General features: G+C 36.1%; 2 protein-coding genes across 2 annotated transcripts; both read right to left on the bottom strand.

The window, feature by feature from the left end:
- Nucleotides 1-6,949: 6,949 nt before the first annotated feature.
- LOC117394106 (E3 ubiquitin-protein ligase RNF14-like) lies at nt 6,950-13,616 on the bottom strand. The gene is made up of 7 exons (XM_033992133.2): nt 13,439-13,616; nt 12,647-12,777; nt 11,019-11,735; nt 10,834-10,912; nt 10,048-10,266; nt 9,020-9,192; nt 6,950-7,998 (listed from the first exon to the last, which is right to left on the bottom strand). The coding sequence occupies exons 1-7, from the start codon at nt 13,590-13,592 to the stop codon at nt 7,837-7,839; spliced, it is 1,635 nt and encodes a 544-aa protein (XP_033848024.1). The 5' UTR covers nt 13,593-13,616; the 3' UTR covers nt 6,950-7,836.
- A 5,105-nt stretch (nt 13,617-18,721) lies between these two features.
- LOC117370292 (E3 ubiquitin-protein ligase RNF14-like) lies at nt 18,722-24,998 on the bottom strand. Its single transcript, XM_033965685.2, has 7 exons — nt 24,794-24,998; nt 24,001-24,131; nt 22,372-23,088; nt 22,187-22,265; nt 21,404-21,622; nt 20,378-20,550; nt 18,722-19,361 (listed from the first exon to the last, which is right to left on the bottom strand). The coding sequence occupies exons 1-7, from the start codon at nt 24,945-24,947 to the stop codon at nt 19,197-19,199; spliced, it is 1,638 nt and encodes a 545-aa protein (XP_033821576.1). The 5' UTR covers nt 24,948-24,998; the 3' UTR covers nt 18,722-19,196.
- Nucleotides 24,999-25,425: the final 427 nt, after the last annotated feature.

Here is a 25,425-nt window from a genome sequence, read left to right as displayed (position 1 = left end):
ACTGTGAATACTCTACAGACCTCTACAGATTACAGGCTGTATAAAAAACACACCATACAGAAAGATACACAAGCTTTTGTATAGATATCAAGAATCGTTAAGTCACTCACAACACAATCAGCATGCATCCTGTTAATGAAACTAGTCCACATTGCATCAGGTTTATGAAGTTGTAGTGTACAGGTTTGTATTATATTTTTGTATATTTAGGAAAAAATATGGGTGACATAGGATTGTGGGTCTTGTACAAGATTGTACTGTTAACCATAAGGAGAGTTCAAAAAGGGGCAGATTACTCAAACATCCATGGATGACATCTAAAACCTCTTCAGGCATGTTATTGATGAGGGAACATTACAACATGGTAGAATGCTCTAAAAAGTACATTTTGCATAATACTCCCTCATTAATATCACTGTAATTATTGGGCCTATCCGCATGAAACAAAAACTGGAATAAAGTTCATCTGTAAATGTTGAACTTTCACGTAACAAAGTGAAAGTATTTTTCCACAATAGCTTCAGACAGCGGTGCCGTTATTTATCCCTAAAGATGTGATTGTTGTCAGCTGAAAGGACTTCAAGTCATAAGATTAATATGACAATTTGTGGAGCCAAACCATGAGAAATAATTATATGGTTCAACATAAGTTTGGTTATTCCTTTAAAAAATTGTGAATCTACCAGACTTATATAGACCCATGCCTTCCATCAAAGTCTAGAACGTGACTTAATTTTGTTAACTAGAAGGAATTATATTCATGAAAATCTGAATTTCTGGAAGACTAGTTGGTTTGTGCAATACTTTAAATGAAGTGAAAAGGCCATATCCAGGTCTGTTATACATTTACAGTGAATTCTTTTGCCATGTTTTATGTATTAAAAACACTGTAAATATGTATGACACCAAAACACATGGGTTATTGTAACTGTACATAGTTTTAATCTGATTTCATATTGACCCGAGAGTGCACTGAGAGAATGAATACTGTCTGTGCATTTTGTTTTGTTTTTTTAATGTTTTACTGAAATATAAAACAAAACGTCATTCTACTGTTTTGAGTTTTAGGGCGCAGTCACACCTGTTTTTATTCAGTCCTAAAATTTGCTTATTTTATGTCCTGATGTAGACTCGGTTTGCCGGTTAGTCCAGGTCATGTCCAGGTTTAGTCCAGGTTAAGTCCAGGTTTAGTCCATGTTAAGTCCATGTTAAGTTCAGGTTTAGTCCAGGTTTAGTTCAGGTTTAGTCCAGGTCAAGTCATGGTTTAGTTCAGCTTTAGTCCATGTTTAGTCCAGGTTTAGTACAGGTTTAGTCCCACTTTTACTGTGGTGAATGTGCAAGTTTGAATGCACCCTTAAAGCTACAGTATTTAATTTTTTAGCCACAACATACTAAAATAAAAGTTGTTTTGTTTTTGTTTTTTTATTTTGGTAGTTTTAATTGCCCTGAAAAACCTGAACAAATATGTGTCTTTACTGTAAGCAGGCTTACATTTGCACAAACCTGACTCATTGTTGACCTGGAGGAGGGCCTCTTCATGCTTAATTCTCATAGGCTGTGTCCACACTTAGCCCTTGTTTAGTCTGGGTTTAGTTCCAGGTTTAGTCCAGGTTTAGTCCAGGTTTAGTCAATGTTAAGTTCAGGTTTAGTCCCGGTTTAGTTCAGGTTTAGTCCAGGTTTAGTCCAGGTTTAGTCTATGTTAAGTCCATGTTAAGTTCAGGTTTAGTCCAGGTATAGTCCAGGTATAGTCCAGGTTTAGTCCAGGTTTAGTCCATGTTAAATCCATGTTAAGTCCATCTTAAGTTCAGGTTTAGTCCAGGTTTAGTCCAGGTTTAGACCATGTTAAGTCCCTGTTAAGTTCAGGTTTAGTCCAGGTTTAGTCCAGGTTTAGTCCATGTTAAGTCCATGTTAAGTTCAGGTTTAGTCCAGGTATAGTCCAGGTTTAGTCCAGGTTTAGTCCATGTTAAATCCATCTTAAATTCAGGTTTAGTCCAGGTTTAGTCCAGGTTGAGTCCATGTTAAGTCCATGTTAAGTTCAGGTTTAGTCCAGGTTTAGTCCATGTTAAGTCCATGTTAAATTCAGGTTTAGTCCAGGTTTAGTCCAGGTTTAGTCCAGGTTTAGTCCAGGTTTAGTCCAGGTTTAGTCCATGTTAAGTCCATGTTAAGTTCAGGTTTAGTCCAGGTATAGTCCAGGTTTAGTCCAGGTTTAGTCCAGGTTAAATCCATGTTAAGTCCATCTTAAGTTCAGGTTTAGTCCAGGTTTAGTCCAGGTTTAGACCATGTTAAGTCCCTGTTAAGTTCAGGTTTAGTCCAGGTTTAGTCCAGGTTTAGTCCATGTTAAGTCCATGTTAAGTTCAGGTTTAGTCCAGGTATAGTCCAGGTTTAGTCCAGGTTTAGTCCATGTTAAATCCATCTTAAATTCAGGTTTAGTCCAGGTTTAGTCCAGGTTAAGTCCATGTTAAGTCCATGTTAAGTTCAGGTTTAGTCCAGGTTTAGTCCAGGTTTAGTCCAGGTTTAGTCCAGGTTTAGTCCATGTTAAGTCCATCTTAAGTTCAGGTTTAGTCCAGGTTTAGTCCATGTTAAGTCCATCTTAAGTTCAGGTTTAGTCCAGGTTTAGTCCATGTTAAGTCCATGTTAAATTCAGGTTTAGTCCAGGTTTAGTCCAGGTTTAGTCCATGTTAAGTCCATCTTAAGTTCAGGTTTAGTCCAGGTTTAGTCCATGTTAAGTTCAGGTTTAGTCCAGGTCAAGTCCTGGTTTAGTTCAGGTTTAGTCCATGTTAAATCCATGTTAAATTCACGTTTAGTCCAGGTTTAGTCCAGGTTTAGTACAGGTTTAGTCCCACTTTTACTGTGGTGAATGTGCAAGTTTGAATGCACGCTTAAAGCTACAGTATGTAACTTTTTAGCCACAACATACTAAAATAAAAGTTATTTTGTTTTTGTTTTTTCATTTTGGTAGTTTTAATTGCCCTGAAAAACTTAAACAAATATGTGTCTTTACTGTAAGCAGGCTTACATTTGCACAAACCTGACTCATTGTTGACCTGGAGGAGGGCCTCTTCATGCTTACTTCCATGGAAACGTTGTTTCTTTGGATATAATTCTCCACAGTATGGCATTAAAATGATTTATCACTATGGAGAATGTTTTGAAGCATGATTTAACTTTGTAGTTTCATGGAATCATGCAGGTGGCACTTCCAGAAAGTTACATACTGCATCTTTAAAAATATAGAAAAAGACTGAGTTTAATTCTCATAGGCTGTGTTCACACTTAGTCCTTGTTTAGTCTGGGTTTAGTTCCAGGTTTAGTCCAGGTTAAGTCCATGTTAAGTTCAGGTTTAGTCCGATTATAGTCCCTATATCGTAGTGTTTTTCCCGCCACAGCAAAATGTCTACATATTATTTGACATTAAGACATGGGTTTATTAAAAAATAATTACCTGGAAAAAAAATGAAATCATCATTTTTGTTAGAGGTGCACTACATAACTTTTCTGGGGAAGGGTCCACCACCTGCTTTGTCTCCATGGAGATATTATCGCTTTGCAAAAATGTTCCATAGTATGGCACCAACCTAGGTATCACTGTGGAGACACCAGGCCGAGTGAGAGGTCAAATATGCATGTTTTTAAGGTATCTAGAGCAATAAACCCATGATGAATTAATTCCAATTTAGGTACATATTTAGGCCATACTGTGGAACATTCCAGGCAAAGAATTTACATATCCATGGAAACAAAAAGATGACGGAGCGGAAAAGTAAGCGCTGGGCTGAACGATTGGGAAAAATATCTTATTGTGATTTTTCTCACAAGAATTGAAATTATATTTGTGATTTATATTTTTTGATAGAATTCTGTTCAAAGTTCACATTTTAAACACGAAAGAACTTACAAAAAGACTGAAATATGAACTGAACTACACATTTATGCAAGAATCACATTTCAATAGTGATGGAAGAAGTACTCAGTTTTGGTACTTAAGTAAACGTACAGATACTGCAGAAAAAAAATACTCAAGTAAACATATCACTTGAAAAAATCAATGTAAGTAAAAGTATTCAAGTACATGTTTTAAAATGTACTTAAAGAGTAAATAGTAAAAGTCTTTTGCGCAGATTTTGAGGTTTTATAAAGCTTCAAATATAGTGATTTTGATAAAGATTTGTGCTGGATTTTGTTCAACAGAAACAAATATTTATTTTTTTTTGTAGCTGTTTATATTTGTGTATTTTTGTTTGCTCAAATTATGAACATGTTAAAAATAAACCGTAAGCCTTTTCAGCAGGTCTCAAACAGTAAGAAAAACTACTTTTACTTTTTAGTTCAATTCAAAATGTAGTAGAGTAGAAAGTACAGATACTGCTCTCAAATGTAGTAAAGTAAAAGTAAAATGTATACACTTTAAAATCTACTTGAGTATACTTTAGGTATCTATAGTTTACTTAAGTATAGTACTTTACTATGTCCCACCACTGCCTTTAATAACACGTTTGTACTGATATAAACTACAGGCTTAGCAATTTTTTACAGAATAAGATATTTTGTTGTTTGTGGAGGAAATGCTGATACTTGAAAAACTGCAGCCTTTGTGTTTGGCTAATTATGTTCATTCAAATTATGATTTTGCTTCCCTTGCCATTAAACTTGCAGCTCTATTATTGGACAAGCATTCAAAAACTGCAAACACACGATCACTTTTTAAAGAGTAACTGCCATGTAGGCCTGTCACGATAACACATTTTGAAGTTTTATATATATATATATATATATATATATATATATATATATATATATATATATATATATATATATATATATATATATATATATATATATATATATATATATATATATATATATATATATCGCTGAAGCAGATATAGATGAGAAACGATAATATTGAAACTAATTTATGCGACTGACACAAAAACCCAAGAGCAGGTTTAAGCCACAAAAACTATTCTAAATCTACCATATTGTTAAAAAAAATCATGAGCTACAATAAACGAACAGCCGATTGAAACACCTTAGTCGTTAGTTTGTCTGAGCGCTCAACCAATGATGTTCACGTCGAGAGTGGGATTCGAACTGCCAACCTTCGGATCAGTGGACAAATACTGTCTAAAGCAGGGGTGTCAAACACATTTTCACTGAGGGCCACATTATCAAAATGGCTGCTCTCAAAGGGCCAGATGTAAAATAAATCTAACTACTTTTTTAACTTGTTAATTAAGTGTTTCTGTGTTTATTACTTATTCAAGTTACTATTGCATATGCATTTGCCTAGATGTAAAAATGTGGCTCTGTAACTGTGTATTTCCTGATAAAATGACATTTTAAGACCATCATACCTTTTTAATTTACCCTGTTGAGGGCCACATAAAATGATGTGGAGGGCTACATTTGGCCCATGGGCCTTGAGTTTGACACATGGGTCTATACAAGCTGCTACAAGGTTTATTTCTGACCTGTGAATGTGATGTTTTTAGTATCGATTCCCGCTCATATGAGTATCTAGTTTTGATACTAGTTTCAGTATCGATTAGTATCTGATTTTCTATACTTTTGACAACCCTAATCACCAGGAAGAAACATCAAGATGTAGTAGCAAGTGAGCAGCTTTATTCTCAATGAGGAAATCATTTATATCTGATATAAAATATGATGTATTTTTGTTTTTAATCGACTGAACTGAAACGGCTTGATTGCAGAGTCAGATTGCAACTTTCAGATTGCAGAGTTGTTGCCCTGGTTGATGGTTAATATCTCTAATTACTGGGCCTATCCACATGCAACAAAACTGGTATCTGAAATGACAATAAAACAAACATATTTTATTGAGAAAACTTTTTTTTTTTTTTTTTTACCATTTTTTGAAAGTTTCAACATAAGGAAAAATGAAAATTGAAAACCCAATAAAAAATACCAAAACTGACAAATTTCACTTGTTTTCAAAAAAGATAACTGAAGATTTGGTTATATTCCCCTTTTTACGTAAAGACTAAAAAATAAGTTAAATCATTTTGCAGTTTTTTCAAGGCCCCAGTATAATCAACATGAAGAACGCCTCAGATTTTAAACTGTGGCATTTTTAGTTTTTGTGTAGCATCAAAATTTTAGACAAACCTGAAGCTTCCTGGGACACATAGAAAAATGTTCCCCATTATACCCTGCCTTCTGTTTTCTGAAAGGCCTTTTGTGTACTATGCACTTAAATGGTTAAATATACATAGGTTCTTTTAAAAAATATTTTTGATTAGAGCAGAAATGGATAAATGGATTTAGTCAAAAAAAGTATGAAAAATATTAATTTACAGTGATTTTACAGAGTGTTCCAATACAGTAGCAAGCATATTTTTTACTAAAATCTTCAACATGAATTAGGCCTTTCCACAAAATTTAATCTCCACAGCATTAAGTGAATTAAGTGAAATGGGGGGGTCCTAGGGAAGCTCGAGGTTAAAACATGATCCTCTAGATTAGAATGTGAAGGCATCATATAAAGCCCAAAACATAGCATGATATGTCCACTGTGAAGAATTAGACCTGCTGCTGTAAACAAGCTTCTGCATTAGTGAGAGTGGAGCATAGACCTGACCTGAGCACATTTCAATCAGTGGGACATTTTAACAGTGATTAAGTGCTGCTCCAGATTTGAATTTATGAAAGGCCACAAGGAACACAATTTGTCCACAAGGTAATTAAAGTGCTTCATAGAACACGAAATACATATTAAAATCGCAATACAAATAAAACATTTCCTTCAAAATGCACTGATAATTTATGCACAAGGAAGACATTTTTGTCAGTTTAAACCTGCATTTAATGCTAGAAAGAAGTTGTATTATTATTATTATTATTATTATTATTATTATTATTATTATTATTATTCAATATTATTTTTTATCAGTCTAATCCTTGGACTGTATAAAGAAGTGGACTGAATGAGTGTGACGTCACCCATAGCGGTCAGCTCCAGTCAAATGAAGCTCATCGGGGCTAGCAGTTATAAGGGCCAATTTGGAGCCAAGGTCCATATTAGAAATTGTGACTGCAAGTATCAGAGCAAAAAAATCCAATATGGAGTAAGGCTGCTGAAGGTAATGCCTCCTGGTTTAGCAGTGAGCACCAGCCTGACAGCACCAGTTAGAGAGAGAGGAGTGACAGTTTTTCAATAGAAAGTGAATGGAGCCAGAGTTGATGGAGTAGGAGCTACATCCATGCTCACTTCCTATTAGGAACGCAGCGGCTAGCAGGTTAGCTATGTCCATTTACATATATATATATATATATATATATATATATATATATATATATAGTCTATGGGCAATCATAAATATTGCGTCATTTTGATTGTTTTTGGTTGCTAGGTAACAGCTGGAATCAACTGTGCGTATGTCATTTCTGCTACCCATGCCCAACCAGGGAAACAAAATTATACTATATTATGACTAATCCAGAATTTAAAAAAACAAAGTAAACATTTTTTGTACAATCTGAAATACAATTATGTTCACTGTGTTTTAATGAAACGCATAGGCCTAGTCTAATTTATATTGCTGGGTTTCAGATGACGTCACAACATTCTATAGGCCAATAATATTTAATGCAGATGAGTTTAAAATGAATATTGCTCAAATGCAGACTTTTGTAATGTAATTCAGTAACTTTTTTTTAAGTCTAGTCACTAATAGAAATGATCAGATTCAGTATTTGTGCATTTACCTTTTGGATATTTCATGGCAAAGTACAGTGTGATCAATAGGAAAAATAGTTACAGTTGGCAACCTACAAGTAAACAGATTTGTAATGATTAAATAAGAGGCGGTAGCGTCAGTAGGGGTGGTCGGGGTAAGAGGGGACGCTGGGGGTCTGAGCCATGTATAATGGACAGTAGTATGCGAAGTGCTCAGAACCAGGAGATTTAGCTAAACAGTTCCAGCAGAAGAGGCGGCGGCACCACGAGCAGGTCATGCAGTTACAGCCTTCAGTTTTCTGAAAAAAATTTTCAAAAGGACATTAGACTATCACACGAATACAAATATACATATAACACATCCCACATTTTGACCGATATGAAGCTCAGCAGTGACCACCCATCCCCCAGTCCCAGAAGTACATTTCCCATACATTTTTCCCATAGACTTTCCAAAAAAAAAATAAAAAAAGAAAAGTCTGAAAGTTTTTTCAGGGCTAATCAGCTCTGTGGTAACTAATAACCACAAGATCTATCATTTTATGTAAAACTTGTCTCTGAAACTTTATAAACCACTAAGTTATTACAGCATTTTGTCAAATCATGTGTTTTAAATGTGCTTTTTGGACTTAAAACCACCTTGTTATCGAGACTAGTTAGCACACACCAAGTTAGCACGTTGCTGATTAGCCTCCCCGATGTCTTGGAACTCTTAATATTTGAATTGGAAAAATTAATAGAAGATTTACTATGGGTGTTCCCTGTTGCGCTCCAGTAGCACCAATATATTGTCCAACACTACATTTAAAGTGCGTAAGACAGATCACATTTCTCATTTCACCAAAACATAGTTAACTTAATTATATTTAATATTTTACTAAAGAATCTTTTTTTTTTTTCTATTTAGCTGAAATTTTTCATTTTACTTCCTGGTTGGACACAGGCAACAGATACGGTAATTTCATAACTGTTACCTAGCAACAACAACGTTAACATGGCTTCAAACTGGCAGTTTAGACTAATAAAAATAAATAATAACACCTTCACTTTATTAAATGAAGGTTTAAACTCAAACTAGCTGCTTGTAAACTGTTCCTGCATTTTGGATGGAATTTTAGTGTTGATGACAAAGGTAGAGGGTTTTTGTTTTTTTTGTTTTTTTAACTAAGCAGTACTTCCTGTTTTTTTCTACTTTTCTTCTGAACGTTTTTCCTAAAACTGTCACTTAATTGATATTAAACTATATAAATATTTACCACAGTTAATATCCCACCAAACCAAATCATAATTATTAAAAAAAACACACAAACGTGTTCTGACCTGGATGCGGCTGAAGCAGTGAGGACAGTTCTTGGTGTTGACTCTAATCCAGTCTGAGGTCAGGCAGCTCTCCAGGAACTCCAGTAAAGTCCTTCTGCCGTACCTGTCCTCCAGGACCCTCTGTCTCTTTCTGCCCCCACCGGAGTAGTCGTCCCACAGAGCCATCCTCCCCACTGCACAAAACACAAAGCACATGCCAACTAATATGGATAACTTTATGCAGCTGATTATTGCTTGTATTTATCACAGGCTCCTGAAGATGTGCTGTTTAAAGGGCCCATATTATGCTATTTTCTGATCTATATTATAATGTTGTTTCCTTAGCACAAACAGACCTGGAATTGTGCTTTGTTTGATTCACACATGTTTAACTCCAAACCCTGCAGATTTAGCCTGAGTTCTTCTCTCAACCTGAAAACAATTCCACCTTGTGATGTCATATGTTAATACAGTAAGTGCTCCACAGTGTTTTTACACTACATACACCTTCACTAGAATCATTTGGATAAATTCAGCCCTAGAATTTATGATCTCTACTGAAGTAAAGGTAAAAGGTAGCTGTTATCTTGAAAACTACCACTTCATGATCTCACAAGAAGGAACAGAACATTTTGAGCGTTGGAGATGTAGACAGACTAATAATAAAGGGTTACTCAAACATGTGTGACTGAAACAAATACAACTCGAGGTATGTTGTTGAGGAGGAAACAACATTTTAACATGGTTAAAAGCTCAATACAATTTTGTAAGACAGGACCGTTAACCTAAACGGACTCTCTCTGATCTGAACCCTCGCAAACTAAACCCCAACACCTGCAGCCAATCATCAATCAGTCTGTTTTCCATTTCTGTTTGAGAGAAGAACCCAGACTAAATATGCAGGCTTTCTGTGTTAAATGTGTGCGAATGAAAAAAAACACAACTTCAGGTATGTTTATGATGAGGAAACAACATTATATCAAAGATCAGAAAATAGCGTGACAGCGTTTAACGGTCTTAAAACAGGAAAAAAAAACTGCACAATGTACCTTGTGACTGTGGTATTGGGGCGTAGGGTTCAGTCTGCCCTTCAGCCCCCTTTGCCCTCTCTTCCCTGGGGCCTGGAGTGTAGCAGGCCTCAGTCCCGTGGTAGGTCTTCTTACAGAGGACACAGAAGGAAAAGCTGCAGACGGTGCAAAGACCCATGGAGCTGGAGGAATCGGAGAGGACAGGAGAGGCACAGGATGGACGTGGGCAGTAGACCACATCTGATACACACAGAGACAGAGGACACATGTTGTTTTGGAAATATGCAAAATTATACTATTGAGTGTATATATTTAAAGGTCCTATATTACACAAAACTGACTCTTGTGAGCTTTAAATCATGTTATAATGTTGTTACCTCATCAAAAACATACCTGAAGTTGTGTTTTGTTTCCATCACACATGTTTAACTAATCTTTTATTATTACCCTGTCTATATCTCCAAAGCTCAAAACGCTTTGTTACAGCTTGTGATGTCATATGGTGGTAGTTTTCAAATTAACAGCTTCTGTTTACCTTTTGTTCAGAGAGAGATGGGCAATTCCTGAGCTCAGATGAACCAAATGATTCTAGTGAAGGTGTATTGAGTTTAAAAACAAAGCTGAGCACTTCCTTTATTACCACATGACATCACAAGGTGGAGCAGTGTTTTCAGTTTGAGAGAACAACTCAGGCTAAATATGCAGGGTTTGTGTGTTAAACATGTGTGAATGAAACATTTGGATGAGGAAACTACATTATAACATAGATCAGAAAACAGTGTGATATGGACCCTTTAAGAGTTTTACCAGGCATAGAGTCGAGAGTGGACTGAAGAAGGAGGCGGTCGTAGCGGCTGAACAGCTCCTCGCCAACAAGACTTCTCACCTAAAAACAGCACAAAAGAAAATTATCTGGGTGTTTGCAAAAGAAAGTATATATTTTCTTATTCAGAAAAAATATTATTATTATTATTATTATAGTTAAAAGCTACCTGCGCAGGTGTGGGGGCAGCTTTACAATCAGTCTGAGCACACTTAACGTCTGTCACGTTTCCATTCTGGATTTGAAATTTGCAAAAATCTGCGAGACAAGTACGGCAAAAAACATGTCCACATTCAGTTATCTGAATGCACTCTGAGCCTAGCCAATTCCCAAAGCACACTCCGCATTCAAACTGTTCCCTGGAAAACGCCTTCTCTTTCTGGGCAGCATCGTGGATCAACAGCTGGGACAGGAGCTCTTGTCCCAAGGATAGAGAAAGAGGGATTTGCGCTTCCAATTTGGAAATCTCTGAGCCTCTTTCATCACAGTTTGCAGCACATGCAGTCTTCAATTTGTTTTCTTCCAAAGTCGAATCTTTATCATCGGAGTTGTCCAAGTTGGTACTGGATTCATTCACTCCATTTGAGGGCGTCTCCAAAGTTGCAGTGATTTGAGCTTCAAATCTGGCAACCTCTGAGGCTCCTCCATTACAATTAGTAGAAGATGCAATATTCAATTTGTTATCTTCCAAAGTCAAATCTTTATTGTCAGAGTTGTCTAAGTTTGTACCAGATTTATGCACTCCATTTGATGGTATCTCCAAAATATCAGTGATGCCGAAAAAGCTTAAAATCTCATATTTGAGGAACTGGGCCCAGGAGAAAAGCACAACAGCGCCACCTGTGGTCTGGTACAGGTCATTGAGATGAGCAGAAAGTAAAGATAGCTTGGGGAAACAGAAGAAAAAAGAAAAAATAAGTGTATGACTTGTTTCCTATTATACAATGAGATGGTAAAACAATACAACATAATCATATTTAAAAGGTACAGTATGTAACTTTTCTGGTGAAGTCTTGGCCACCTGCTTGTCTCCATAGAGATGTTATTGCTTTGTGCAGAATGTTCCACAGTATAGCATTAAGCATATCTGTGGAGACCCTGCTAACTGTAAGAATGCATGTCTTCTCAAGTTATTTTTCTAGAAAGAAAAACAGCTATAATTGAATTGATGAGTTTAATGCCATGTGGTGGAACATTCCAGCACTGACAACTGAACATATTTGCACATTTAAGTCTTAAAGGGATATTAATGGGATGGGTAAGAAATAGTGGTTTGCATTATCTGTAAAAAATGTACTTTGTAGTACTACATTTACCATATGGGCCTCTAGAGCTCAACAGTAAAGCTCACCCCCTGGTTCTGGGAGTAAAATTCACATTCATCTTTCCCATAGACTTCCTGAAAAAAAAATTAAAGTTTGAAAGCTTGCTCAAGGCTAATCAGCTATGTGGTAACTAATGACGACAGGACTTTTTCTTCATTTTATTTAAAATCTGTTTATTAAACTTTATAAACAGCTAAGTTATTAAAAACAAGAATGAATGTTTGAATCTTGCATTTTAAAATGTGCTTTTTGGACTGAAAACAACTGTGCTATGGATATTAGTTAGCACATAGGTGGCTAGCATGTGCAATGTCTTTGAACTTGAAAAGTCTATGGGAAAAATTACTGAGAAATGTAGTTTCAGAACAGGAGCGGACTTCAGTGTGGGTGGGACTATTGAGCTCCATTAGTGACAAGACACATTAAATACTTTTTATCCAACCACAGCACAAATCAACGTCATTTTCTATACCTGCTTTGTGGTGAGCCAAGAGCAGTTGAGAGTGAAGGCAGGAGGAGAGCATGATGGGTAATCCTCAGGCAGGTCAAAGGTCAGGCGTAGAGGTGGAAGAGAAGAGATTTCATATTGGCTCAGTGTGTCACCTTAAGGTTAAACAAAGACTAGATAACAAAAGTCTGATAGATTTGGTAAAAATGCAGACAATGAAACAGTAGAAGGTTAACTTAGGTAATGTGTATGATCCTTATCTAATATCATATTTAGGGCCCTAAGTCCAAGCTAATTACTATAACATAACCTTTTAGAGTGTGCCCAGATAGCGATATATGCAAGATAAAACAACAATACAAAGAATAGTCCCTGTCTAACCCTTTAAAATATGATACTTTTCCTAGAATGTTCCACAGTATGGCATTAAACTTCTCTATTCACCTAACAACAAGCTGGTTGCTGGTGTGCCTGTGGAGACGTCACGCCACACACAGTAAGAAAGCAGGTTTTTAAGGTATTTTTGACGTAAGAAAAAAATGAATAAATGCAAAATGGATTTGTGTAATGTCATACTATGGAACATTCCAGACAAAGCAATAATATCTACTCTGACATTCCAGCCAGTGGCATATTTACCGTAACCATGACAACAGCAGTAAGCCTGGGTACTGCCTGACTTGTGACGTAGGACTACAAACCAGGAAGTTAAAAGCGCGGTCACGTGGGTTGTGATTTGTTTTAGCGTCACACAAAAATGAAAAACCGCAAAACAGCAAGTTTTTAATCAAATAGCAGTAGTTTTATTATTTTTACCTTGTTTTAGCGCAACAGTAAAACGTGTAGGTAGCTCCACGCACACTCGGATTTCCCCGGAAGACTTCGGCTCATTCCAGTCAAACTCCTCCGGCTCGAATATACTGAGAAGAGCGAGTATTTCATCTTGTTGTTCATCCAAATCTGAGCTCATAACGTGACAAAACACTGGATAAAAAAGATCTGTATATACCCTAAGACTGGGTAATTCCACTCTGCTGTCAGGTTATGGGTCAATAAAAGGCGCTCCTCCCTAGACGTACACGTTATCTTGAGCTCCTTGGAAACTTGGCGGGTTTGTAAGTGCTGTCTTTTTTTTTTTTTTTTTTTTTTTTAATTTATTTATTTATTTCAGAAAACACTAGAAAATCCGAAAATAAATACTAAAGAATATATTGAGATCAACGTAGCACAAATATAAAAAAAAAGCAGTGTATGAGACAAAGCAGCAGAGGGCAGTGTAAGATGAAAAATGTTATAAGTAAAACCACAAATAGTTGAAGTGTACCTATGATCTATGATTGTGTGTGTGTGTATATATATATATATATATATACACACACACACACCCCCACACACACACCCCTACACACACACACATATATATATATATATATATATATATATATATATATATATATATATATATATATATATATATATATATATATATGGAGGAGGGGTCTGAAATTTTCATCTTAGGTGCATGTCCACTGTGAGAGACATAATCAAAAAGAAAAATCTGGAAATCACAATTTATGAATTTTAAATATTTATTTGTATGTTACTGCTGCAAATAAGTATTTGAACACCTTAGAAAATCATTGTTAATATTTGGTACAGTAACGTTTGTTTGCAATTACAGAGGTCAAACGTTTTCTGTAGTTTTTCACCAGGTTTGCACACACTGCAGGAGGGATTTTGGCCCAGTCCTCCACACAGATCTTCTCTAGATCAGTCAGGTTTCTGGGCTGTCGCTAAGAAACACAGAGTTTGAGCTCCCTCCTAAGATTTTCTATTGGGTTTAGGTCTGGAGACTGGCTAGGCCACTGCAGAACCTTGATATGCTTCTTACAGAGCCCCTCTTGGTTATCCTGTCTGTGTGCTTCGGGTCATTGTCATGTTGGAAGACCCAGCCATGACCCATCTTCAATGCTCTAACTGAGGGAAGGAGGTTGTTTCCCAAAATCTCACTATACATAGCCCCGGTCATCCTCTCCTTAATACAGTGAAGTCGTCCTGTCCCATGTGTAGAAAAACACCCCCAAAGCATGATGTTTCCACTTCCATGCTTCACAGTAGGGATGGTGTTCTTTGGATGGTACTCATCATTCTTCTTCCTCCAAACGCGACGAGTGGAATTAAGACCAAAAAGTTCTATTTTGGTCTCATCTGACCACATGACTTTCTCCCATGAGTCCTCTGGATCGTCCAAATGGTCATTGTCAAAGTTAAGACGGGTCTGGACATGTGCTGGTTTAAGCAGGGGAACCTTCCGTGCCTTGCATGATTTTAAACCATGACATCTTAGTGTCTTAGTAACAGTAACCTTGGAAACGGTGGTCCCAGCTCTTTTCAGGTCATTGACCAGCTCCTCCTGTGTAGTTCTGGGTTGATTCTTCACCTTTCTTAGGATCATTGAGACCTCACGAGGTGAGATCTTGCATGGAGCCCCAGTCCGAGGGAGATTTTTCAAATTTTCTAATAATTGCTCCAACAGTGGATTTTTTTTCACCAAGCTGCTTGGCAGTTGCCCCGTAGCCCTTTCCAGCCTTGTGAAGGTCTACAATTTTGTCTCTTGTGCATTTTGACAGTTTTTTGGTCTTGGCCATGTTAGTAGTTGGAGTCTTACTGATTGTATGGGGTGGACAAGTGTCTTTATGCAGCTAACGACCTCAAACAGGAGCTTCTAATTTAGGACAATAAGTGGAGTGGAGGTGGACTTTTTAAAGGTGGACTAACAGGTCTTTGAGGGTCAGAATTCTAGCTGATAGACAGGTGTTCAAATACTTATTTGCAGCAGTAACATACAAATAAATTATTCAAAAAATCATACAATGTGATTTCCAACGTAGGTATCACTGTGGAGACACCAGGCCGAGTGACAGGTCAAATATGCATGTTTTTAAGGTATCTAGAGCAATAAACTTATCATGAATTAATTCCAATTTAGGTACATTTTAGGCCATACTGTGGAACATTCCAGGCAAAGAATTTACATCTCCATGGAAACAAAAAGATGATGGAAAAGTAAGAGTAGGGCTGAACGATTTGGGAAAAATATCTTATTGTGATTTTTCTGACAAGAATTGAAATTATATTTGTGATTTATGTTTTTTGATAGAATTCTGTTCAAAGTTCACATTTTAAACACGAAAGAACTTACAAAAAGACTGAAATATGAACTGAACTACACATTTATACAACAATCACATTTCAATAGTGATGGAAGAAGTACTCAGTTTTGGTACTTAAGTAAACGTATAGATACTGGAGAAAAAAAATACTCAAGTAAATGTATCACTTGAAAAAAATCAATGTAAGTAAAAGTATTAAAGTACACGTTTTAAAATGTACTTAAATAGTAAAAGTCTTTTGCGCAGATTTTGAGGTTTTATAAAGCTTCAAATATAGTGATTTTGATAAAGATGTGTGCTGGATTTTGTTCAACAGAAACAATAAAAATTTTTTTTTTTTTTTTTTTTTGTAGCTGTTTTTATTTGTGTATTTTTGTTTGCTCAAATTATGAACATGTTAAAAATAAACCGTAAGCCTTTTCAGCAGGTCTCAAACAGTAAGAAAAACTACTTTTACTTTTCAGTTCAATTCAAAATGTAATGGAGTAGAAAGTACAGATACTGCTCTCAAATGTAGTAAAGTAAAAGTAAAATGTATACACTTTAAAATCTACTTGAGTATACTTTAGGTATCTATAGTTTACTTAAGTATAGTACTTTACTATGTCCCACCACTGCCTTTAATAACACGTTTGTACTGATATAAACTACAGGCTTAGCAGTTTTTTACAGAATAAGATATTTTGTTGTTTGTGGAGGAAAAACTGCAGCCTTTGTGTTTGGCTAATTATGTTCATTCAAATTATGATTTTGATTTCGTTGACCTTAAACTTGCAGCTCTATTATTGGACAAGCATTCAAAAACTGCAAACACACGATCACTTTTTAAAGAGTAACTGCCATGTAGGCCTGTCACGGTAACACATTTTGAAGTTTGATATATATATATATATATATCGCTGAAGCAAAGATATGTGAGAAACGATAATATTGAAACTAATTTATGCGACTGACACAAAAACCCAAGAGCAGGTTTAAGCCACAAAAACTATTCTAAATCTACCATATTGTTAAAAAATCATGAGCTACAATAAATGAACAGCCGATTGAAACACCTTAGTTGTTAGTTTGTCTGAGCGCTCAAACAATGATGTTCACGTGAGGAGTGGGATTTGAACCGCCAACCTTCGGATCAGCGGACAAATATTGTCTAAAATTATACAAGCTGCTACAAGGTTTATTTCTTTCCTGTGAATGTGATGTTTTTAGTATCGATTCCCGCTCATATGAGTATCTAGTTTTGATACTAGTTTCAGTATCGATTAGTATCTGATTTTCTATACTTTTGACAACCCTAATCACCAGGAAGAAACATCAAGATGTAGTAGCAAGTGAGCAGCTTTATTCTCAATGAGGAAATCACTTATATCTGATATAAAATATGATGTATTTTTGTTTTTAATCAACTGAATTGAAACGGCTGGATTTGATGGAAGAAAAGATGGTAGAAATTGCCGTTTAACTGTCAGATTGCAGAGTTGTTGCCCTGGTTGATGGTTAATATCTCTAATTACTGGGCCTATCCACATGCAACAAAACTGGTATCTGCAATGACAATAAAACAAACATATTTTATTGAGAAAACTTTTTTTTTTACCATTTTTTTACCATTTTTTGAAAGTTTCAACATAAGGAAAAATGAAAATTGAAAACCCAATAAAAAATACCAAAACTGACAAATTTCACTTGTTTTCAAAAAAGATAACTGAAGATTTGTTATATTCCCCTTTTTACGTAAAGACTAAAAAATAAGTTAAATCATTTTGCAGTTTTTTCAAGGCCCCAGTATAATCAACATGAAGAACGCCTCAGATTTTAAACTGTGGCATTTTTAGTTTTTGTGTAGCATCAAAATTTTAGACAAACCTGAAGCTTCCTGGGACACATAGAAAAATGTTCCCCATTATACCCTGCCTTCTGTTTTCTGAAAGGCCTTTTGTGTACTATGCACTTAAATGGTTAAATATACATAGGTTCTTTTAAAAAATATTTTTGATTAGAGCAGAAATGGATAAATGGATTTAGTCAAAAAAAGTATGAAAAATATTAATTTACAGTGATTTTACAGAGTGTTCCAATACAGTAGCAAGCATATTTTTTACTAAAATCTTCAACATGAATTAGGCCTTTCCACAAAATTTAATCTCCACAGCATTAAGTGAATTAAGTGAAATGGGGGGTCCTAGGGAAGCTCGAGGTTAAAACATGATCCTCTAGATTAGAATGTGAAGGCATCATATAAAGCCCAAAACACAGCATGATATGTCCACTGTGAAGAATTAGACCTGCTGCTGTAAACAAGCTTCTGCATTAGTGAGAGTGGAGCATAGACCTGACCTGAGCACATTTCAATCAGTGGGACATTTTAACAGTGATTAAGTGCTGCTCCAGATTTGAATTTATGAAAGGCCACAAGGAGCACAATTTGTCCACAAGGTAATTAAAGTGCTTCATAGAACACGAAATACATATTAAAATCACAATACAAATAAATAAAACATTTCATTCAAAATGCACTGATAATTTACGCACAAGGAAGACATTTTTGTCAGTTTAAACCTGCATTTAATGCTAGAAAGAAGTTGTATTATTATTATTAAATATTATTTTTCAGTCTAATCCATGGACTGTATAAAGAAGTGGACTGAATGAGTGTGACATCACCCATAGCTCCAGTCAAATGAAGCTCATTTGGAGCCAAGGTCCATATTAGAAATTGTGACTGCGAGTTTAGCAGTGAGCACCAGTTAGAGAGAGAGGAGTGACAGTTTTTCAATAGAAAGTGAATGGAGCCAGAGTTGATGGAGTAGGAGTTACATCCATGCTCACTTCCTATTAGGAACACAGCGGCTAACAGGTTAGCTATGTCCATTTACATATATATATATATATATATATATATATATATATATATATATATATATATATATATATATATATATAGTCTATGGGCAATCATAAATATTGCGTCATTTTGATTGTTTCCAACCAGGGAAACAAAATTATACTATATTATGACTAATCCAAAATTTTAAAAAACAAAGTAAACATTTTTTTGTACAATCTGAAATACAATTATGTTCACTGTGTTTTAATGAAACGCATAGGCCTAGTCTAATTTATATTGCTGGGTTTCAGATGACGTCACAACATTCTATAGGCCAATAATATTTAATGCAGATGAGGTTAAAATGAATATTGCTCAAATGCAGACTTTTGTAATGTAATTCAGTGACTTTTTTTTAAGTTTAGTCACTAATAGAAATGATCAGATTCAGTATTTGTGCATTTACCATTTGGATATTTCATGGCAAAGTACAGTGTGATCAATAGGAAAAATAGTTACAGTTGGCAACCTACAAGTAAACAGATTTGTAATGATTAAATAAGAGGCGGTAGCGTCAGTAGGGGGTGGTCGGGGTAAGAGGGGACGCTGGGGGTCTGAGCCACGGATATAATGGACAGTAGTATCTGAAGTGCTCAGAACCAGGAGTTTTAGTTAAACAGTTCCAGCAGAAGAAGCGGCGGCACCACGAGCAGGTCATGCGGTTACAGCCTTCAGTTTTCTGAAAATAATTTTAAAAAAGTAAATTAGACTATCACACGAATACAAATATACATATAACACATCCCACATTTTGGCCGATATGAAGCTCAGCAGTGACCACCCATCCCCCAGTCCCAGAAGTACATTTCTCATACATTTTTTCCCATAGACTTTCCAAAAAAAAAAAAAAAAATTAAAAGTCTGAAAGTTTGTTCAGGGCTAATCAGCTCTGTGGTAACTAATGACCACAAGATCTATCATTTTATGTAAAACTTGTCTCTGAAACTTTATAAACCGCTAAGTTATTACAGCATTTTGTCAAATCATGTGTTTTAAATGTGCTTTTTGGACTTAAAACCACCTTGTTATCGAGACTTGTTAACACACAACTAGTTAGCACGTAGCTTAGCACGTAGATTAGCCTCCCCGATGTCTTGGAACTCTTAATATTTGAATTGGAAAAATTTATAGAAGATTTACTATGGGTGTTCACTGTTGCGCTCCAGTAGCAACAATATATTGTATATTTAAAGTGCGTAAGACAGATCACATTTCTCATTTCAACTTAATTATATTTAATATTTTACTAAAGAATCTTTTTTTTTTTCTATTTAACTGAAATTTTTCATTTTACTTCCTGGTTGGACACAGGCAACAGATACGGTAATTTCATAACTGTTACCTAGCAACAATAACGTTAACATGGCTTCAAACTGGCAGTTTAGACTAATAAAAATAAATAATAACACCTTTACTTTACTAAATGAAGGTTTAAACTCAAACTAGCTGCTTGTAAACTGTTCCTGCATTTTGGGTGGAATTTTAGTGTTGATGACAAAGGTAGAGGTTTGTTTTTGTTTTTGTTTTTTTTAACTAAGCAGTACTTCCTGTTTTTTTTTTTTCTACTTTTCTTCTGAACTTTTTAGGTCAAACTGTCACTTAATTGATATTAAACTATATAAATATTTACCACAGTTAATATCCCACCAAACCAAATAATAATTATTAAAAAAAAACATGCAAACGTGTTCTGACCTGGATGCGGCTGAAGCAGTGAGGACAGTTCTTGGTGTTGACTCTAATCCAGTCTGAGGTCAGGCAGCTCTCCAGGAACCCCAGTAAAGTCCTTCTGCCGTACCTGTCCTCCAGGACCCTCTGTCTCTTTCTGCCCCCACTGGAGTAGTCGTCCCACAGAGCCATCCTGCCCACTGCACAAAACACAAAGCACATGCCAACTAATATGGATAACTTTATGCAGCTGATTATTGCTTGTATTTATCACAGGCTCCTGAAGATGTGCTGTTTAAAGGGCCCATATCACGCTATTTTCTGATCTGTTATAATGTTGTTTCCTCATCACAAAAAGACCTGGAATTGTGCTTTGTTTGATTCACACATGTTTAACTCCAAACCCTGCAGATTTAGCCTGAGTTCTTCTCTCAAACTGAAAACAATTCCACCTTGTGATGTCATATGGTAATACAGGAAGTGCTCCACAGTGTTTTTACACTACATACACCTTCACTAGAATCATTTGGATAAATTCAGCCCTAGAATTTATGATCTCTACTGAAGTAAAGGTAAAAGGTAGCTGTTATCTTGAAAACTACCACTTCATGATCTCACAAGAAGGAACAGAACATTTTGAGCGTTGGAGATGTAGACAGACTAATAATAAAGGGTTACTCAAACATGTGTGACTGAAACAAATACAACTCGAGGTATGTTGTTGAAGAGGAAACAACATTTTAACATGGTTAAAAGCTCAAGACAATTTTGTAAGACAGGACCGTTAACCTAAACGGACTCTCTCTGATCTGAACCCTCGCAAACTAAACCCCAACACCTGCAGCCAATCATCAATCAGTCTGTTTTCCGTTTCTGTTTGAGAGAAGAACCCAGACTAAATATGCAGGCTTTCTGTGTTAAATGTGTGCGAATGACACAAAACACAACTTCAGGTATGTTTATGATGAGGAAACAACATTATATCAAAGATCAGAAAACAGCGTGACAGTGTTTAACGGTCTTAAAACAGGAAAAAAAAACTGCACAATGTACCTTGTGACTGTGGTATTGGGGCGTAGGGTTCAGTCTGCCCTTCAGCCCCCTTTGCCCTCTCTTCCCTGGGGCCTGGAGTGTAGCAGGCCTCAGTCCCGTGGTAGGTCTTCTTACAGAGGACACAGAAGGAAAAGCTGCAGACGGTGCAAAGACCCATGGAGCTGGAGGAATCGGAGAGGACAGGAGAGGCACAGGATGGACGTGGGCAGTAGACCACATCTGATACACACAGAGACAGAGGACACATGTTTTGGAAATATGCAAAATTATACTATTGAGTGTATATATTTAAAGGTCCTATATTACACAAAACTGACTCTTGTGAGCTTTAAATCATGTTATAATGTTGTTACCTCATCAAAAACATACCTGAAGTTGTGTTTTGTTTCCATCACACATGTTTAACTAATCTTTTATTATTACCCTGTCTATATCTCCAAAGCTCAAAACGCTTTGTTACAGCTTGTGATGTCATATGGTGGTAGTTTTCAAATTAACAGCTTCTGTTTACCTTTTGTTCAGAGAGAGATGGGCAATTCCTGAGCTCAGATGAACCAAATGATTCTAGTGAAGGTGTATTGAGTTTAAAAACAAAGCTGAGCACTTCCTTTATTACCACATGACATCACAAGGTGGAGCAGTGTTTTCAGTTTGAGAGAACAACTCAGGCTAAATATGCAGGGTTTGTGTGTTAAACATGTGTGAATGAAACATTTGGATGAGGAAACTACATTATAACATAGATCAGAAAACAGTGTGATATGGACCCTTTAAGAGTTTTACCAGGCATAGAGTCGAGAGTGGACTGAAGAAGGAGGCGGTCGTAGCGGCTGAACAGCTCCTCGCCAACAAGACTTCTCACCTAAAAACAGCACAAAAGAAAATTATCTGGGTGTTTGCAAAAGAAAGTATATATTTTCTTATTCAGAAAAAATATTATTATTATTATTATTATAGTTAAAAGCTACCTGCGCAGGTGTGGGGGCAGCTTTACAATCAGTCTGAGCACACTTAACGTCTGTCACGTTTCCATTCTGGATTTGAAATTTGCAAAAATCTGCGAGACAAGTACGGCAAAAAACATGTCCACATTCAGTTATCTGAATGCACTCTGAGCCTAGCCAATTCCCAAAGCACACTCCGCATTCAAACTGTTCCCTGGAAAACGCCTTCTCTTTCTGGGCAGCATCGTGGATCAACAGCTGGGACAGGAGCTCTTGTCCCAAGGATAGAGAAAGAGGGATTTGCGCTTCCAATTTGGAAATCTCTGAGCCTCTTTCATCACAGTTTGCAGCACATGCAGTCTTCAATTTGTTTTCTTCCAAAGTCGAATCTTTATCATCGGAGTTGTCCAAGTTGGTACTGGATTCATTCACTCCATTTGAGGGCGTCTCCAAAGTTGCAGTGATTTGAGCTTCAAATCTGGCAACCTCTGAGGCTCCTCCATTACAATTAGTAGAAGATGCAATATTCAATTTGTTATCTTCCAAAGTCAAATCTTTATTGTCAGAGTTGTCTAAGTTTGTACCAGATTTATGCACTCCATTTGATGGTATCTCCAAAATATCAGTGATGCCGAAAAAGCTTAAAATCTCATATTTGAGGAACTGGGCCCAGGAGAAAAGCACAACAGCGCCACCTGTGGTCTGGTACAGGTCATTGAGATGAGCAGAAAGTAAAGATAGCTTGGGGAAACAGAAGAAAAAAGAAAAAATAAGTGTATGACTTGTTTCCTATTATACAATGAGATGGTAAAACAATACAACATAATCATATTTAAAAGGTACAGTATGTAACTTTTCTGGTGAAGTCTTGGCCACCTGCTTGTCTCCATAGAGATGTTATTGCTTTGTGCAGAATGTTCCACAGTATAGCATTAAGCATATCTGTGGAGACCCTGCTAACTGTAAGAATGCATGTCTTCTCAAGTTATTTTTTCTAGAAAGAAAAACAGCTATAATTGAATTGATGAGTTTAATGCCATGTGGTGGAACATTCCAGCACTGACAACTGAACATATTTGCACATTTAAGTCTTAAAGGGATATTAATGGGATGGGTAAGAAATAGTGGTTTGCATTATCTGTAAAAAATGTACTTTGTAGTACTACATTTACCATATGGGCCTCTAGAGCTCAACAGTAAAGCTCACCCCCTGGTTCTGGGAGTAAAATTCACATTCATCTTTCCCATAGACTTCCTGAAAAAAAAATTAAAGTTTGAAAGCTTGCTCAAGGCTAATCAGCTATGTGGTAACTAATGACGACAGGACTTTTTCTTCATTTTATTTAAAATCTGTTTATTAAACTTTATAAACAGCTAAGTTATTAAAAACAAGAATGAATGTTTGAATCTTGCATTTTAAAATGTGCTTTTTGGACTGAAAACAACTGTGCTATGGATATTAGTTAGCACATAGGTGGCTAGCATGTGCAATGTCTTTGAACTTGAAAAGTCTATGGGAAAAATTACTGAGAAATGTAGTTTCAGAACAGGAGCGGACTTCAGTGTGGGTGGGACTATTGAGCTCCATTAGTGACAAGACACATTAAATACTTTTTATCCAACCACAGCACAAATAAACGTCATTTTCTATACCTGCTTTGTGGTGAGCCAAGAGCAGTTGAGAGTGAAGGCAGGAGGAGAGCATGATGGGTAATCCTCAGGCAGGTCAAAGGTCAGGCGTAGAGGTGGAAGAGAAGAGATTTCATATTGGCTCAGTGTGTCTCCTTAAGGTTAAACAAAGACTAGATAACAAAAGTCTGATAGATTTGGTAAAAATGCAGACAATGAAACAGTAGAAGGTTAACTTAGGTAATGTGTATGATCCTTATCTAATATCATATTTAGGGCCCTAAGTCCAAGCTAATTACTATAACATAACCTTTTAGAGTGTGCCCAGATAGCGATATATGCAAGATAAAACAACAATACAAAGAATAGTCCCTGTCTAACCCTTTAAAATATGATACTTTTCCTAGAATGTTCCACAGTATGGCATTAAACTTCTCTATTCACCTAACAACAAGCTGGTTGCTGGTGTGCCTGTGGAGACGTCACGCCACACACAGTAAGAAAGCAGGATTTTAAGGTATTTTTGACGTAAGAAAAAAAACGAATAAATGCAAAATGGATTTGTTTAATGTCATACTATGGAACATTCCAGACAAAGCAATAATATCTACTCTGATATTCCAGCCAGTGGCATATTTACCGTTACCATGACAACAGCAGTAAGCCTGGGTACTGCCTGACTTGTGACGTAGGACTACAAACCAGGAAGTTAAAAGCGCGGTCACGTGGGTTGTGATTTGTTTTAGCGTCACAAAAAGATGGAAAACCGCAAAACAGCAACTTTTTAGTCAAACAGCAGTAGTTTTATTATTTTTACCTTGTTTTAGCGCCACAGTAAAACGTGTAGGTAGCTCCACGCACACTCGGATTTCCCCGGAAGACTTCGGCTCATTCCAGACAAACTCCTCCGGCTCGAATATACTGAGAAGAGCGAGTATTTCATCTTGTTGTTCATCCAAATCTGAGCTCATAACGTGACAAAACTCTGGATAAAAAAGCTCTGTATATACCCTAAGACTGGGTAATTCCTCTCTGCTGTCAGGTTATGGGTCAATAAAAGGCGCTCCTCCCTACACGCTTCTGCTGACTCACGTTTATGACGCAAGAGATTTGTAATAATAATAATAATAATAATAATAATAATAATAATAATAATAATAATAATAATAATAATAATAACGTAAAAGCGTAAAACAACATAGACTTGCAATGATCTATCTATTATAGCAGCAATCCAATAGAAACAGGATAGGCTGCATCACCACAGTAAAAATAAAATAAGATGAAAGTGTGAGGGTGAAGAGTGTGCCACCTGCTTGGTTTGCTCTGTGTGTGTGTGTGTGTATATATATATATATATATATATATATATATATATATATATATATATATATATATATATATATATAAATATATATATATATATATACACACACACACACACACACA

Source organism: Periophthalmus magnuspinnatus, chromosome 4, assembly GCF_009829125.3.
Source record: "Periophthalmus magnuspinnatus isolate fPerMag1 chromosome 4, fPerMag1.2.pri, whole genome shotgun sequence".
In the NCBI taxonomy this organism is placed as follows: Eukaryota; Metazoa; Chordata; class Actinopteri; order Gobiiformes; family Gobiidae; genus Periophthalmus; species Periophthalmus magnuspinnatus.
This window is presented reverse-complemented; position numbering and strand designations above follow the sequence as displayed.